This window comes from Hordeum vulgare, chromosome 7H (assembly GCF_904849725.1).
Source record: "Hordeum vulgare subsp. vulgare chromosome 7H, MorexV3_pseudomolecules_assembly, whole genome shotgun sequence".
In the NCBI taxonomy this organism is placed as follows: domain Eukaryota; kingdom Viridiplantae; phylum Streptophyta; class Magnoliopsida; order Poales; family Poaceae; genus Hordeum; species Hordeum vulgare.
In genome coordinates, this window is record NC_058524.1 from 160,201,489 (window position 1) to 160,217,659 (window position 16,171).

Genomic DNA, 16,171 nt, shown 5'->3' on the forward strand with positions numbered 1-16,171 from the left:
CCTAACCAACCTCCGCGCACGAAAAACGATGATGAGCAAAAATGAAAATCGGAGGGAATAAAAGGCCTGAAAACTTACTTCTGTCGTGAAGCGTCGTCACCCATGCTGTGAGATGCCGCCCACGCTTCTGCTCACCTTGTAGCCGGGAAGACCGTTGCATCAAATGGATTGTCGGGGGCGCGGGAGGGGGGGAGGGGGGATGAGTGAGAAAGGGACGAGACACGCCTACTCGATAGTAGCAAGTCGGCCTGCTCGCGTCGCGCGCGACACGCAGCGCGTCCGATCTGTCGCGATGACACGGTTCGTGGGAAGGCTTGAGTTTGCGGGAAATCAGTCGGTTTAAAATAAAAGTTTTTCTACTCTAAATCGACTCAATCAGTTAGATATCCTAGGTGTCACCCATTGAAATCTTAATCAGTGTGAAGATAGACTAAATAACCAACGTTTAGACCCGAAGGTATCTGCTAGGTGCCGCTCGCTGTCACCTTAGTCAGCGTTAATGCGATGTTGACGCCAGATATTTAACCCTGCACTAGACGCCACGCCACGACACCAGTCCATGGAAATGGTACTAAGTGGTTAGCCCGCCACGCACACACGGTCATAATCTCGAAATTAAACCGGAAAGCAAGCTCTAATAAATCCCCTACCCCCGGCCCCGGATCGACAAAGCTTCCCATTCCTCCGCAACAGCAAAACAACAGGCCAATCGAGGGTCACTCCACACCACCACCACCACCACTCTCTTCCCCCAATCCCCCGCCCCCTCCTCCTCCTCCCCGAAACCCTAGCTGAAATGGAGCCCAAATCCACCACCCCTCCGCCGCCGGGCCCCGTGCTGGGCGCTCCCGTCGGGTACCCTCCGGCCGCCGTCTACCCTCCCGCACCGCCCCCCGGCTACCCGCACGCGCCGGCGCTCTACGCGCCCCAGCCGCCCCCGGCCGCCGTCGCCGCCGCGTCGCAGCAGACCGCCGCGCAGCAGCAGCAGCAGCTGCAGGTCTTCTGGGCGGAGCAGTACCGCGAGATCGAGGCCACCACGGACTTCAAGAACCACAACCTGCCCCTCGCCCGCATCAAGAAGATCATGAAGGCCGACGAGGACGTCCGCATGATCGCCGCCGAGGCGCCCGTCGTCTTCGCCCGCGCCTGCGAGATGTTCATCCTCGAGCTCACCCACCGCGGCTGGGCGCACGCCGAGGAGAACAAGCGCCGCACGCTGCAGAAGTCTGACATCGCCGCCGCCATCGCCCGCACCGAGGTCTTCGACTTCCTGGTGGACATCGTGCCGCGGGACGAGGCCAAGGACGCCGAGGCCGCCGTCGCCGCGGGCATGCCCCACCCCGCCGCCGGCATGCCTGCCGCCGACATGGGCTACTACTACGTCCCGCAGCAGTAATGTCTACACTATTTTTACAGCGGATTTAAGTTGCATCTTAAGATTGTGCTGTTGATTTAGTGCTCTCCTATGTTTGTTTGTCCACCGCTGAATAATTTAAGATGTTGTCATCATTTGAGGGGCCTCCTCTCTGTTATGAGTGATTCGATCCAAGAAGAATCGGGCTAGGTTCTTCTGATCGAGGCAGGCCGAATGATGCTCATGCATGTCTAACTGATAAGATAATTTATCTCGTGCCATTTCTCTGATTACTTTTGTTCATCGTAATTTGCAGTGAAATGGTTTGATGTATATTCCGTGTAAACTATGACCCCGTTCTGTTTTAGGAAATTTTAGGTTGCACAATCAAATATTACAACAACTGTGGGCCAATTGTTCATATAACTTTTAGCTTTTATCTGCATGTTCAATTGCTACAACCTTTTTTGCTATATATTCAGATAATTCAAATACATGTTTTTCTAGAGAGATACATGCTTCTTTGGTAAGTGTATCCTACCAAAGGCGTATCACTGTTACATGTATGATGTAAATTTTAAGTCTTGCATATGTGACTGCCTCCGATAACGTATGGCCGTACGGAGTAGTTTAATGTGATTCTTGATGTTATTTGCAAAACCTGTAACGCATCATAGGATAGGGGAATTTGCAATGCAAACTCTTGACATTTTCTTTGGTTTAACTATAAATACTTTACTTTATTCTCTTTGAGGTTCTGATTCCTCTGGACACTTTGGTTAAAGATGGATTAGTTATGAACAACTGACCAGCTACCTACTTACTTTTCTGAAACTAGAAAAATATATATTTTATATACCAAATAGCTTTGCCTGTTCATTCTCTTATACTCCCTCCGTCCCAAAATAAGTGGCTCAACTTTGTACTCGCTTTAATACAAAATTGTACTAAGCTTAAGACAGTTATTTTGGGACGGAGGGAGTACATTATTATTATGTTGGGTTCCGCATGGTATCCAGCGACTGTAAATTGGACTTGTTGTGCTGCAGCCCTGCAGTGACATTTAAGTTAACAGCCCAGTTAACTACTATTCCCTCTGTAAAGAAATATAAGAGCGTTTAGATCACTAAAGTGCACCTGACCAAATAGAATAACCCCTATGTGGCCAATTAACTGGGCCGGCAGATTAATCGATCTGACATCTGATAAAAGGCTGAAATTTCAGATGGGCCGATTAACTGGCAAAGGAGGATGTGTATGTTGTTGTGATGCTACTGATTGGCTATCTGCACTGGTGCTCTGTCCTCTCCTCTGTGTATGCTCCTACCGCTTCAAGTGCTGCATCTTTGAAAATAAATTCGGATGATATGGGGTGGCCTAGGATATATAGATATGTACTCCCTCTGATCCATATTACTACAAGGGGATGTACAATTAATATGGATCGAAGGGAGCAATGAACTTTGGGAAATGATTGTTTGCCAAACACAATTCAATTTTGCTGTGCATCATATTTGTTCTGTTGTGGATTAATTGACGCTTGCATGCTTTTGCTTGGAAAATATATGCTGAAATCAGAATTTTGGAGTTGGATTGCATGGAGTATTGTGTGTCACGGATTTATTTACCAAAGGCTCTTTCAGTCTTTGCCTTGGAAAACTGATTACATTTGCAAATTTTAATTTTTTGCACAGAGATTCAATCTAACTACTATAAGAAACAACACTTCCAAGAACAAGGAGAGCATCAATCTGACTATTTGTTCTTGAGGTTAACATGCTTGAACAAGAGGATTGCATCAATCTGATGATTTGTTCTTGAAGTTTGATATGCCTAAATGGAAATGACTGTTTCTTCTTTTCGGGTAGTGAAAACAACTGTTGAAGAACTGAACAAGTAAAAGGGCCCTAAAAATGGACACCCTTTTCATACTAGTTGTGGAATGGCCAAATTAGCATTTCATTTTGAGTTGCAGCTACTACTGATGAATCATGCAAAGAAGCTTTGAGCCGTTACAAAGAGCCACGAGCTTTGAACCCTTTCAACATCTCATTTTTGACAAAGAATAATGTGAATTATCTCTAATCATCGGAGCACAAGTAGAGAAACAGTGATCACTATGCAAACAAGGCTTCTGTTCTCTGGTTTTGTCCGAATCAGCTCACTATGATTTCAGGGTGTTTGAAGTAAAGAAAAGTTGAAGGTCCAGTGCATACTCATTTTGCAGATATGTAAAAGAACAAATTCATCAATGAATAACGTTTTCTGTTTTCTACCATCCACCCTGAATTTGGTTTGTGTGGTTTTCACCCACTGGACTCAGAACGACCTGAAAAAGCGGACAATCATAATAGTGTAATGACGCAATCACGGTGAGAACAAGCTTTGCCAATAGAACAACGACAACGACGAGTGCACAGATCTTCCAACAATTTTTCATATTTTTGGAGCTGTCAAAACAACAGGATTTCAGGGGAAGTTGGGTTACCTTTAGCCGGTCTCACGTTAGAATAGTTAGTACATTTGCAGGCAGGTCAATTTCACAGATAAGTTCTGACCATTTGTTCTTGAAGTTGAGGAAACATCAAGGTTAACCAAAATCAAAACCGTAGCTGAAGAGCACAAGGAGAATCTCAATAGCCACAGCACTCCATAAATTTGCCATTGTAAGCATGAAATCAGAATAAACCGTATGAGAATTTCATTTTTGAGTTGCTGCTACGAGGATCATACAAAGAAGCTTCCGATCGTTACAAAGAGTACTACGCCCTTTCAACATCTCTGGGCGGAGAAAAAAATGCTGGGAATTCTCTGACCATCGGAGCACAAGCAGTGTTCTGTTTATGTCCTATGCAAATAACACTTGGGTTTCCCTCCTCCCTCTCGCTTCCTCCGAATCAACTCACCAGGAAGCCTGTGATCCTACAATTAGAGGAGCAGAATTTCGTCATGGATCGGAATAAATTTCAAGCGCCGAAAGTTTCAGTCATAACAAATCTTTGCTTGCTGCTACCGGCTGGCCATGGGAATTGGTCATGAATTTTAAGAAGATCTGATCCAGAGAGAGTAAACAAGAGGTAGATTCAACTCACCGAAAACTCAGATCGGTTTGTGTCCTAGGCGCACAGGATGAGCTTGCCGGAGGGTAAGGCCACGGCGGCGACGGCGAGGAGGCAGGCGGTGACGACGTTCCGGTAGCACCACCGGAGCGGGCCCCACGCCCCCGCGCCCTCGACGCTGGCGCAATTGGTCCTCGTCACCCCGCACTGCGGCTCCTTGGACAGGTCGAAGGACGCGCCCTTCAAGCGCAGCTCCTGCACGCACCGCGCGAGGGCCCGGGCGTCGCCGCGCTCCCGCCGCAGCCGCCGCGCGGCGCGCCAGTAGGCGCAGACGCGGAGCTGCACGGCGGCGGCGAGCGCGAGGGAGGCGGCCAGCGAGAGGGAAGACGGCGCCCACCACCTCCTGCAGGCGCGGGACGGGAGCGCGGCGGAGGAGCCGCCCGCGACGGAGGCGGCGAAGAGGAGCGCGAGGGAGAGGCCGTGGAGGGCGAGGAAGGCCGCGCAGAGGTAGAAGGCGTCCCGGCGCGCCGCGTCCATGACCGCCTCGAGCGCGCACGCGCGGCGGTTGAGGCGGGACTCCTCCCGCTGCCACAGCTTGAGCAGAAGCAGGTGGCCCCCGCTGTCGGCGATCTCGCCCAGCGGGTGGTGCCCCGACGCCGCCGCCGCCGCCGCCGCCTTGCAGGGGAACGCGCCCGCTCCGTCGCCGGTGACCGGGATCTCCACGACGTGGGCGTCGCTTTTGGTGGGCTCTGCCGCCATTGGAAGGTTCGTTCTGAATTGGAAGGTTCTGAGTTGATGTCAGATCGGACTCGACCGGGAGGCGGAAATGGAAAGGGGGGAGTAGAAGCGTGATGATCCGGTGTTGGGTGGTCGCGCTCGCGCGGCTTAAGGAAGGAAGGAAGGAAGGGAAGGGGACGTGCGCGTCTAACGGTCGAGTGCTTTAGTGAGGCACGCAACGGTCGAATTTTCGCTGGGCCTCACGGTGGTTGCCCTTTCACATGTTTCATCTAACCATCTACGTAATTCCCCTAAATTTTTTTTCTAATCATCTACGATTACTCTTTCTCAAAAAGGAAACCCATCTATGATTACTCAAAAAAACTCTAAAAAAATCAGATAAAAAATGTTTAAAAGATTAAAAAAATCATCCATGATTATTAAGTAAAATTGAAAAACTGCCCCAAAAGCACATCGGCCTTTCTTGGTTTATCTAAAAGCCTGCATGAGCCATGACTCGTCTTAGAGCATCTTCAATAAATTATGTAGATGCAAAAATAACTAATTTACACATCTTCCGGCCCAAAACCTCACCTTCAACAAATGATGTAGATGCAAAAATATACATCACCTCCCCCAAGAGATGTAAAACACGACACGTGAAGATGCAAATTTGTATCTTCACCTCCACGAGATATAAAACAGTCGGTCGCGTGCCAATTGCCTTCATTTTGCTCTCGGCCCTCGCCCGCCTTCGCCTCCCATGATTTTTACCTAAAATTGCCGCCGCCACCGCCCGCCCGTCCATCTTCGACCCACCGCGACCCTGCTCGCCTATCCCTATCGTGTGCCTCGTCGTCGCAGCGACAGTCGCTGATACGTCTCTGTCGTGTCTATAATTTTTTATTGTTCCATGTCAATATTATACAACTTTTACATATTTTTGGCAACATTTTATATGATTTATTGGACTAACATATTGATCCAGTGCCAAGTGCCAGTTCCTATTTGTTGCATGTTTTTTGTTTCGTATAATATCCATATCAAACAAAGTCCGAACGCGATAAAAATTTATGGAGAATTATTTTGGAATATATGTCATTTTTGGGAGGAGGAATCAACGCAAAAGGAGGCACATGGCCTCCACTAGACACCAGAGAGCGCCTGCCCCCCCTGGCGCGGGGTGGTGTCTCGTGGGCACCCCTTAAGTCGGCCGAGGCTCTTCTTCGGACGCAAGAAAGATAATTTATGGATAAAAATCTCCTCAAAATTTCAGCACGGATCTCCGTAAATTTAAAATAATGGTGAAGGGCCAGAAAACAGGAACGCGAAACAGAAGAGAAAAAAGAGGGAGATCCAATCTCGGAGGGGCTCCTGCCCCTCCGCTGCCATGGAGGCCATGGACCAGAGGGGAAACTCTCCTCCCATCTAGGGGGAGTCCAAGGAAGAAGAAGGAGGAGGGGGCTCTCTCACCCTCTCTCCCGGTGGCGAGGGAGTGCCGATGGGGCAAGGAGCGCGACAACGATCTACATCAACAATCTTGCCGCTGTCAACGCCAACTCCCCCCTTCTATGCAGCGGTGTAACACCTCTTTTCCCGCTTTAACTCTCTACCTAAACATGGTGATCAACACTACATACTATTTCCCAATGATATGTGGCTATCCTATGATGTTTGAGTAGATCCATTTTGTCCTACGGGTTAATTGTGATATGATGTTATTGATATGAGTTGCGTGTTGATATGGTGATATCCTAAGGTGCCTTATGTGATGCGCACACGTGAATGATACACACCGTAAGGTTTGCAATATGTTCATAATTCGCTTATAGTGGGTGGCGAGAGTGACAGAAACTTACACCCGAGTAAGGGAGTTTTGTGTGTATGGGAGTGAAGAGGACTTGATGTTTAATGCTATGGTTGGGTTTACCTTAATGATTTCTAGTAGTTGCGGATGCTTGCTAGAGGTCCAATCATAAGTGCATATGATCCAAATATGAAAAGTGTATTAGCGTATGCCTCTCCCTCATTGCACATAATAAGTATCAATCATGTTATATTCAATTGCCTATGGACAATCTTTTTCTTGCGTTACACAAAAAGCTTTCTACTAAACAACCCCTAACTTTTATTTACTTGCTCTTCATTTTTTCGCAAAATAGTTTCATACTTGTTTTAGGTAAAGTAAGCGTTTACACGTGTAGAGTCGTATCGGTGGTCGATAGAACTTGAGAGAATATTAATTCTACCTTTAGCTCCTCGTTGCGTTCGACACTCTTACTTATCAAAAAAGGCTACAAACGACCCCGTACACTTGTGGGTTATCAAGATCCTTTTCTGGCACCGTTGTCGGGGAGCAGTAGCATGGGGTGAATATTCTCGTGTGTGCTTGTTTGCTTTATCACTAAGTAGTTTTTATTTTCTGTTCTAAGTTGTTCTTTATCTTTAGTTATGGATATGGAATACGAAATACCCAATTTTTTTTGTGTACTTGCTACTTATGGAGATGAGGAACCTCCTAAAACGCTTGATGCTCGTTTTGTGGAAAAAATAAACACTACTTTGATAATCCTGAGAAAGCCTCATTCAACTTGATAATGGGAGTAAGCGTTGGATCAACGTGAATACTTTAGGGATTATCGCTTATCTCAAAAAGGAAACACTTATTGGATCAAATTAGAATTTTGCATTGGTTTGCTTGGGATGCATGTTTGAGATGTGATTATACTTGTTGCTCCAATATTAAGGGTCTACACCTTCCCTTTCAATGTGAATTTAATGATAATAAAACCTTGGCTTCTTATGCTAAATGTATATATGATTACTTTGATGTGGACATAATAGAATAATTTTTTGCTTTTAAAGGTGCTTATGAAATTGGTTGTTTGCTTGAAAAGTATGATGACGTTCCTTACAAATCTGAAAATTTTGCCATGCTTAAACATTGCTATGATAATTATGAATACAATGCTGATATTAATGAATTTATTGAAATAGTGACGGTTGCCTTGGAAGAGATTAATATTTTGCAGGAATCTACGAAAGAAGAAATTTCTGAAACTGTGAGATCATTAGATGAAAAAGATGAGGAGGAGAGCGAAGAACAAAAGGAGGAAGAGCGGATTAGCTACCCGTGCGCACCTTCTAATGAGAGTAACTCTTCAACTCATACATTGTTTAATTTCCCTTCGCACATTCCGAAGGATGAATGCTATGATGATTGCTATGATCCCTTGGATTCATTTGAAATATCCCTTTTCGATGAACTTGATGCTTGCTATGATTGTGGCCATGATGCCAATATGAATTATATTTATGAAGATGAACTTTTTGTAGTTCCTTATGTTAATCATGAAATTGTTTCTATTGCACCCACACATGATATTCCTATTATATGTATGAATTCTCCCAACTACACTATATCGGAGAAGTTTGCACTTATTAAGGATTATATTGATGGGTTGCGTTTTACCACTTCACATGATGATTTTGATGAATATAATATGCATGTCTTGCTGATGCTAATTGCAATTATTATGAGAGAGGAACCAAATCTTCACGTCTCTATGTTTCCAATACGATAAAATTGCAAGAAACCACTTATGCTATGTATTGGCCTTTACTTTGTGTGAATGAATTGTTCTTTTATGACATGCTAATGCATAAGAAGAGAGTTAGACTTTGTTTACACATGATATATATCACTTTGTGCTCACTACTTCATTACAAATCATTGTTAATTAAAATTGGCTTTGATATACCTTGCGAGTCGGGTGGATCCATTACTTGAGCACTTTATGCCTAGCTTAATGGATTTAAAGAAAGCGATGCTAGGGAGACAACCCAGAAGTTTTAGAGAGTTATTTATTTCTGTTGTATGTTTTGAAAAGGTTTAAAAACAAAAATAAAGTTTCAAACTTAAAACGTTTTCGAAAAGAAAAGTGAAAGTGAGAAGGACGGGCACCGTTGAAGTGGGGGTAGCCTTGAACTTTGCTCATGCCATGGAAACATTATGAATCTTGATTACAGAAACTTTTCAACAAAAATAATTATCCCCTTGTATAAATACCATTGCATTATAAAACTAATGTGCCAAGATTTACCTTTAGGATGATTAGACTACTTGTTGGTATGTGCGGTGCAAAAACAGAAACTTTGGTTGTAGTGCGTGAATTTACATTTTTTACTGGAACGTCGAAAGTTTTTTAAATTTTTTACACAGTAATGATATGAAATTTTTATATTTATTCCAAATGTTTCAGAATTTTTTAAGTTATATAAGTATGGTCAATGTTCATATTACTTCACACTGTCCTATTTTTGAGAGATTATGTTTTTGATGTATGGTTTTGCTCGTTTTGATGAAACTATCGATGGTATAAGCCACTGAGAAGTTATATTACAGTAGCTATAATGCAAATATATATATATATATATATATATATATATATATATATGAATGGGTTTGCAACAGTACTTAAGGTAGTAATTTGCATTATTATACTAACGTATCTCACGAGTTTTCTGTTAAGTTTTGTGTGGATGAAATGTTCGAAGTTCGAGGAGGTCTCGATATGAGGAGATGGAGGAGAGGCAAGAGTTCAAGCTTGGGGATGCACAAGGAACCCCAAGTAAATATCCAAGGAGACTCAAGCGCCTAAGCTTGGAGATGCCCCAGAAGGCATCCCATCTTTCTTCAACAAGTACGGGTATGTTTTCGTCTTCATTTATTTAACGCGATATGCTAAAATCTTGGAGCGTCTTTTGTGTTTAGTTTTCACTTTTATTTTATGCACATGATGGTATGACATAGTACATGGTTGATTTATAGAATGCTCATTGCACTTCACTTATATCTTTTGAGTATGGCTTTATAGAATGCTTCATGTGGTTCACTTATATCATTTGAAGTTTGGATTGCCTGTTTCTCTACATATAGAAAACCATTATTTGTAGAATGCTCTTTTGCTTCACTTATATTTATTAGAGAGTGGTATTTTGTAGAAAGAGTTAAATTCTCATGCTTAACTTATACCTATTTAGAGAGTCAAAAGGAATTCGTCATTTACATGGTTAGTCATAAAATCCTACATAAAACTTGTAGATCACTGAGTACGATATGTTTGATCCCCTGCAATAGTTTTGCGACATTAAGATAGTAATATGTGGGTGCACTAGTTGATGGTTGTAGATTAGTAAGAATATTGATGTTAAGATTTGTGATTCCCGAAGCATGCACGTATAGTCTCTTGTTATGCGATGAAGTTGGAGTATAATTTATTCTTGATTGAAATCCTTTGTGTTGTTATAATCGGAGTCGCGCGATGGTTAACTCCTTCCAACCTTCTCCCTAGGGGCATGCGAGTAGTGCTTTGCTTTGAGAGAGCTAATAAAATCTTGCAATAAGTTGTGAGTTCTTTATTACTAATGTGAATCCATGGAATATACGCACTCTTACCTTTCCGCAATTTTCTAGCCTCCACGGTACCATGCATTGCCCTTTCTCATCTCGAGAGACGATGCAAACTTCACAGGTGCATCCAAACCCCGTGATATGATATAGCCTTATTATATCTTCCTCAAAATAGCCACCATACCTACCTATTATGGCATTTCCATAGCCATTTCGAGATATATTGGCATGCAACTTCCATCGCTTCAGTTTTGATGACTTGAGCATTCACTGTCATATTTCTTTGCATGAGCGTAAGATAGCTAGCATGATATTTCCATGGCTTGTCCGTTTTTGATGACCGTGCTACACTAGATCATTACACATCCTCGTACACTGCCAGAGGCATTAATATAGAGTCATACTTTGTTCTAGGTATCGAGTTGTAAGTAAATAGAAGCGTGATGATCATCATTATTCATTATTAGAGTATTGTCCCAATGAGGAAAGGATGATGGAGACTATGATTCCCCCACAAGTCGGGATGAGACTTCGGGCAAAAAGAAAAAAGAAAGAAAATAGAAAAAGAAAGAGAAATAAAAAAAGGATAAAAAAGAGAAAGAAAAAAGGGAGAAAAAAGAGAAATGAAATGAGAGAAAGGAGAGAAGGGGCATGCTAATTCCACACTTGTGCCTCAAAGTGGCACCATGTTCTTCATATAGAGAGTCTCTTGTTTTATCACTTTCATATGGTAGTGGGAATTTTTCATTATAGAGTTTGATGCACACCCACTTAGTTTTCATATTGAGCTTTCATACACTTATAGCTCTTAGTGCATCTGTTGCATGGTACCGTGACACCGCTCACCTGCACGTGTAGCCGCCTCGCTGTGATCGTTGTTCCCTTGCAGATTAGCGATCGTCTGGCGGTGGGATAGACAGTTCATGAGCGGCGGCTGGTGAGGGCGGAGCCTACAGATGATCGCAAAGCTGCAAGAGAACAAAGATCACAGCGAGGCGGCTACACGTGCAGGTGGGCGGCATCGCGTGGTGCCTCCCTAGCTCCGGCGGCGGGTCATAGCTAGCAAAAGAGCCAACGCGTCCACGGCTACACCGTCGACTACATCACAGTAGCCGCAACTTCGACGAATCACCAAGTCGAATCGACGATCAAAATCGAATAGGCGACGACGACTGATAACCCACAAGTGTAGGTGATCATTTGTAGCCTTTTTCGATAAGTAAGAGTGTCGAACCAATGAGTATCTAAAGGTAGAATTAATATTCTCTCAAGTTCTATCGACTACCGATACAACTCTACGCACGCAAACACTTACTTTACCTAGAACAAGTATGAAACTATTTTGTGGAAAAATAAAGAGCAAGTAAATAAAATTTAGGGGCTGTTTAGTAGAAAGCTTTTTGTTTAACGCAAGAGAAATATTGTCCTTAGGCAATTGAATATAACATGATAGATATTTATTATGTGCAATGAGTGAGAGGCATACGCTAATAGTAAACCCAACCATAGCATTCAACATCAAGTCCTCTTTAATCCCATACGCGCACAATTCCCTTACTCGGGTGTAAGTTTCTGTCACTCTCGCCAACCACTATAAGCTAATTATGAACATATTGCAAACCCTCCAGCGTGTATCCTTCGCGTGTGCGCATCATAGACGACACCTTAGGATAGAACCATATCAACACGCACTACAAGAAATAAGGTCAATTATGACTCCCTATATTGGTCATTGATTCGTCATTGTTATCGTTTATTGACCTTTTTTGACCAAATTTACAACGTCAATAGTTGTCCGTCAAGAATGAACAAACATGACCTTTTATATAATTTTGGTCAAGGTTGTCCTTGACCAAAATTTTGGTCATAACATCTATGACCAAAATTATGGTCAATACTAATGAGTCTAAAACACATAGGATCTCATGTGGCCAAGCCAACGTGGCAATATCGACGTGGCATGTGTGATGACGTGGTAAAATCAATGATGTGGACGCCACGTAGGATCGGTCAATATCTATTTTTTAATGGACCACGCCCAATAATTTAACCAATTTTCTTTTGGGCCAGAACCATGGGTCAGCCCAATAATTCAGCATGATCTACTTTTGGGCCAGAAGGATGGGCCAAGCCCAACGAATCAGCATGTTAATATTATTGTTGGGCCAAGGCAATGTGCAACCCAATTATTCATTCCATTATTAATTGAGCCAGCCCTTTTATTCAGCCCATTATTTGTGTTAACAAAAGCTAAATGGGCCTCAAAAGGGTCCAGTCCACCCTTATTCGTTATCAGCCAAAAGCACATGAGAATATAATGATAACAGTAATATAATTCTAAAATAACACATCATTTTCATTACACCACATGATCTCAAAATAACACAAACAACATAGGATTTCATCAACTTTGTCCCAATAGTACCAACCAGTGCAACATCATCAAACCACACATCCAACCCCAGGCCAATATCAAAGTTACCAGGTCCAACCCCAGGCCATCAAAATTACCAGGTCCAACCCCAGGCCATCAAAATTACCAGGTCCAACCCAGGCCAACATCATCAAACCACACATCCAACCCCAGGCCAACATAAAGAAATACCAGGTCCAAACAGCAAAGCATCAAAATTACCTAGCATCACTTGCCTCAGGCCAACATCAAACAGACCATTCTAAGCTATTTTACCTTCGAACAGATCTATGAGGCGAGCAAATTTAGCATCACTTGCTTTAGCCCTGGCATCGGTATCCTCAACTCTTTTCAACAACAACTGATATTCCGCGGCACGTGCAGCATCGGCCTCCTCTGATTTCTTCTTGGCCTCAACAAGCTCCTCCCGCATCAACTCAGCGGCTTGCCTCTCCTTCTCAAGCTTGTACTCTAGTTCTTGTACATGAGCATCCAAAGCAGACGCAGATCTGTTAAATTTCTTCTTGGAGGTTGACTCGAGCCCAACATTTTGAAAGAATCTGCTGGAGGGACATTCTTTAGTGAGAATGTCAGCAACAACAGCAGCAGCACTATTTGGTTCTTCACTTTCTAGCACCTCTTGTTCCATAGCACTTTCTATATCAGCCTGACATTTAAAGAAATATGTACACATGAGCGGAGTACTAAGCCCATCAATATATTCAGCCATGAATATTACTAATAAAGAAGCCTACAAATTGCTCATGATACTTTTACCATATTTCAGCCAATACTGAAGTCAAGAATACAACCAAAGTGATTTGAAAATAAAAAAGAGAAGGGCATCCTCTTATTTAAAGCATGCACGGACTCGCTACATAATTCTGTACTATCAATTATATTATTAAGACGATAGAAAAGGAACGATGAAGATTTGACATTGTAAAACATAGATATTTTAACGGTGGGTATTCATTAAATCCGTAGTCTAGCGTACATGTGTCACGTTGGCCAAAAAAGCGTTTTCATCAGCCACAACGTGATATATCAGGCTGGATTCTAAGAAAAATATCAGGCTTGACGCGTACGAGCTATGTACTAATTACATGCAACTGAAACCTATTTTAAAATTGTGATATATCAGGCTGGATTCTAAAAAAAGTATCAAGCTTGACACGTACGAGCTATGTACTAATTACATGCAGCTGAGACCTACTTTAAAAATCATGTTTGAAGCCAACACGATGGTCCTCGAGGACCTTGACACATGCACCATCGGCCGTCGTGGGTGTCATACAACATGCACACCAAACGGGCATCAGCAAGACTCCGTTACGAAGTCAAATAGGTACATCCCACATGTTTAAATTAACAACGGGAGAACGCAATGCATGCACGATAATGGATGTGAAAATGAAACATGCATGTATATGAGCGAACAATGAAAGACTGAGGATATGTTGCTCGCTCCCGTGGACATCGAGAGCCCAGCAATCACAACATTTTGTGAGTTTCTTATTCTTTAAGATTTAGAATAAACAAAGATCAAAAAATAAAAAAGAGCTCAAATCTGTCAACTAAACACACACACTTAAATCTGTCAACTGGCCAGCCTCCGTATACATGCATAACCTCATGCATTCACATTCAATCTAAAGGATGAATAACAATAATAAAAGGATTGTGAAATCTTAGACATATTAGCCACAGAGAACGTTCAACTCCATAAATAGGATACAACTCAGTTTCTATATGAACTGACCAGTTCCGCCAAGCCCGAGTGAGAGAATACTTTTGCAATTTCCCCATCATTCATCAAATTCGTAAATTAACACTGAATCAATCTTATGATGAGAAGACAGGGAAGCATATATACGGGTATGTCGATATACGACGTTGGACTAATGGAAAACACATGTTGGATTCAACTAATGAGGCTAGCGATGTACATATAACATTTTATGCTTTCAAGCCATCTATGCTTATATTTTCTTGGTAAAAAATTCAAAATTGTATTTGGTGCAAAGATAATGAAAATGGATGAGGAAAGGTGCAGCAATGAAAGCTAGAGATTAGTACCAACTACTTGGTTTGGCATGGTGGGACATATTGGTTTGTGGGAAATACATGTAGCATGGTTTAATCATCTTTTATAAAGATAAAAATTTTAGCTATAAATTTTTATGTACGATATAGCTAGCAAGGGATGAAAAGCAAAACATAGGTAGAGAAAATCAGCAAATTTAGAAAAATATTGAAATTCTAGCCGCGCAAATGCGCGGGTCACCCTACTAGTTGAATATAGTAAATGCGCGGGTCACCCTGCTAGTTGAATATAGTAACTCAACTACAACCAGGATATCGATATTCAATTAAATATTTTAGCAAAGACATGACAGCAAGTACTTATATCAATAGGATGTAACAACCAGGTTGAGAAGTGAGGATGTAACAACCAGGTTGAGAAGTGAGGATGTAAATGGACAGATAACGGGTTTAGGGGCTGGAGCAGGCAACGGATGACACCAAGCATCGGTCCATGTATTCTAATAGTACTTAGAGCAGCCGCTGTCATAAATTCAATAGTGCTACACCCGAGCAAAAGAAAAGTATGATGGAGTCATCATTTTAATCTCACTAGCACTTGGCCATGTAGCAGCAATTTAAAAGCAAACTGACTACTAATCCAACAAGCTAATTTATTCTCTACATGTGATTCAAGCAAGTTGTCCTACTATGTATTTATTTTATTTTAGTTACTTTGCATAGAGTACAAATCAGGCATGAAACTATACAAAGCACAAGTCACGTCCATAGAAAACCAAACAACACACTCAACAAACAAATTGTATACCTGCGAGTCTTTTGCTCTTTGTCATCTTTGTCATAGTGGATCTCAAGGGAGTTGGATCTGTGCTAGTCAGCTTGGTGATGCTGAGTTGCCGGTTTTACTTGCCTTGCTTGCTTGACGAGTTGATGGCCTAGGGAGCAACATAACAATTACGAGTTAAAAAAATAAAGTGGACGGATGCTTTGAAATGTAGATAAGAACTCAAGTTGCACATATTATAGTATCTAGACACAAGCACTTCACTACTTGTCATCAACATCAGTCACACTCTCACACACAGAAACACACAAGTTGCAGCCTGCAATACTCAACATCAGTCACACTGTGACTTCACTACTTATCTAGACACAAGCACTTCACTACT

The 16,171-nt window shown here is 42.5% G+C and overlaps 2 protein-coding genes across 2 annotated transcripts; one reads left to right on the forward strand and one right to left on the reverse strand.

Annotated features, from left to right (window-relative positions):
• The first annotated feature begins 673 nt into the window (after positions 1 to 673).
• LOC123408918 (nuclear transcription factor Y subunit C-6-like) lies at positions 674 to 1,644 on the forward strand. Its single transcript, XM_045101942.1, has one exon. It carries the CDS (start codon positions 797 to 799, stop codon positions 1,394 to 1,396), a length of 600 nt encoding a protein of 199 aa, XP_044957877.1. The 5' UTR covers positions 674 to 796; the 3' UTR covers positions 1,397 to 1,644.
• A 2,343-nt stretch (positions 1,645 to 3,987) lies between these two features.
• Positions 3,988 to 5,528, reverse strand: LOC123408917. Its single transcript, XM_045101941.1, has 2 exons — positions 4,447 to 5,528; positions 3,988 to 4,276 (listed from the first exon to the last, which is right to left on the reverse strand). The coding sequence occupies exon 1, from the start codon at positions 5,170 to 5,172 to the stop codon at positions 4,471 to 4,473; it is 702 nt and encodes a 233-aa protein (XP_044957876.1). The 5' UTR covers positions 5,173 to 5,528; the 3' UTR covers positions 3,988 to 4,276; positions 4,447 to 4,470.
• Positions 5,529 to 16,171: the final 10,643 nt, after the last annotated feature.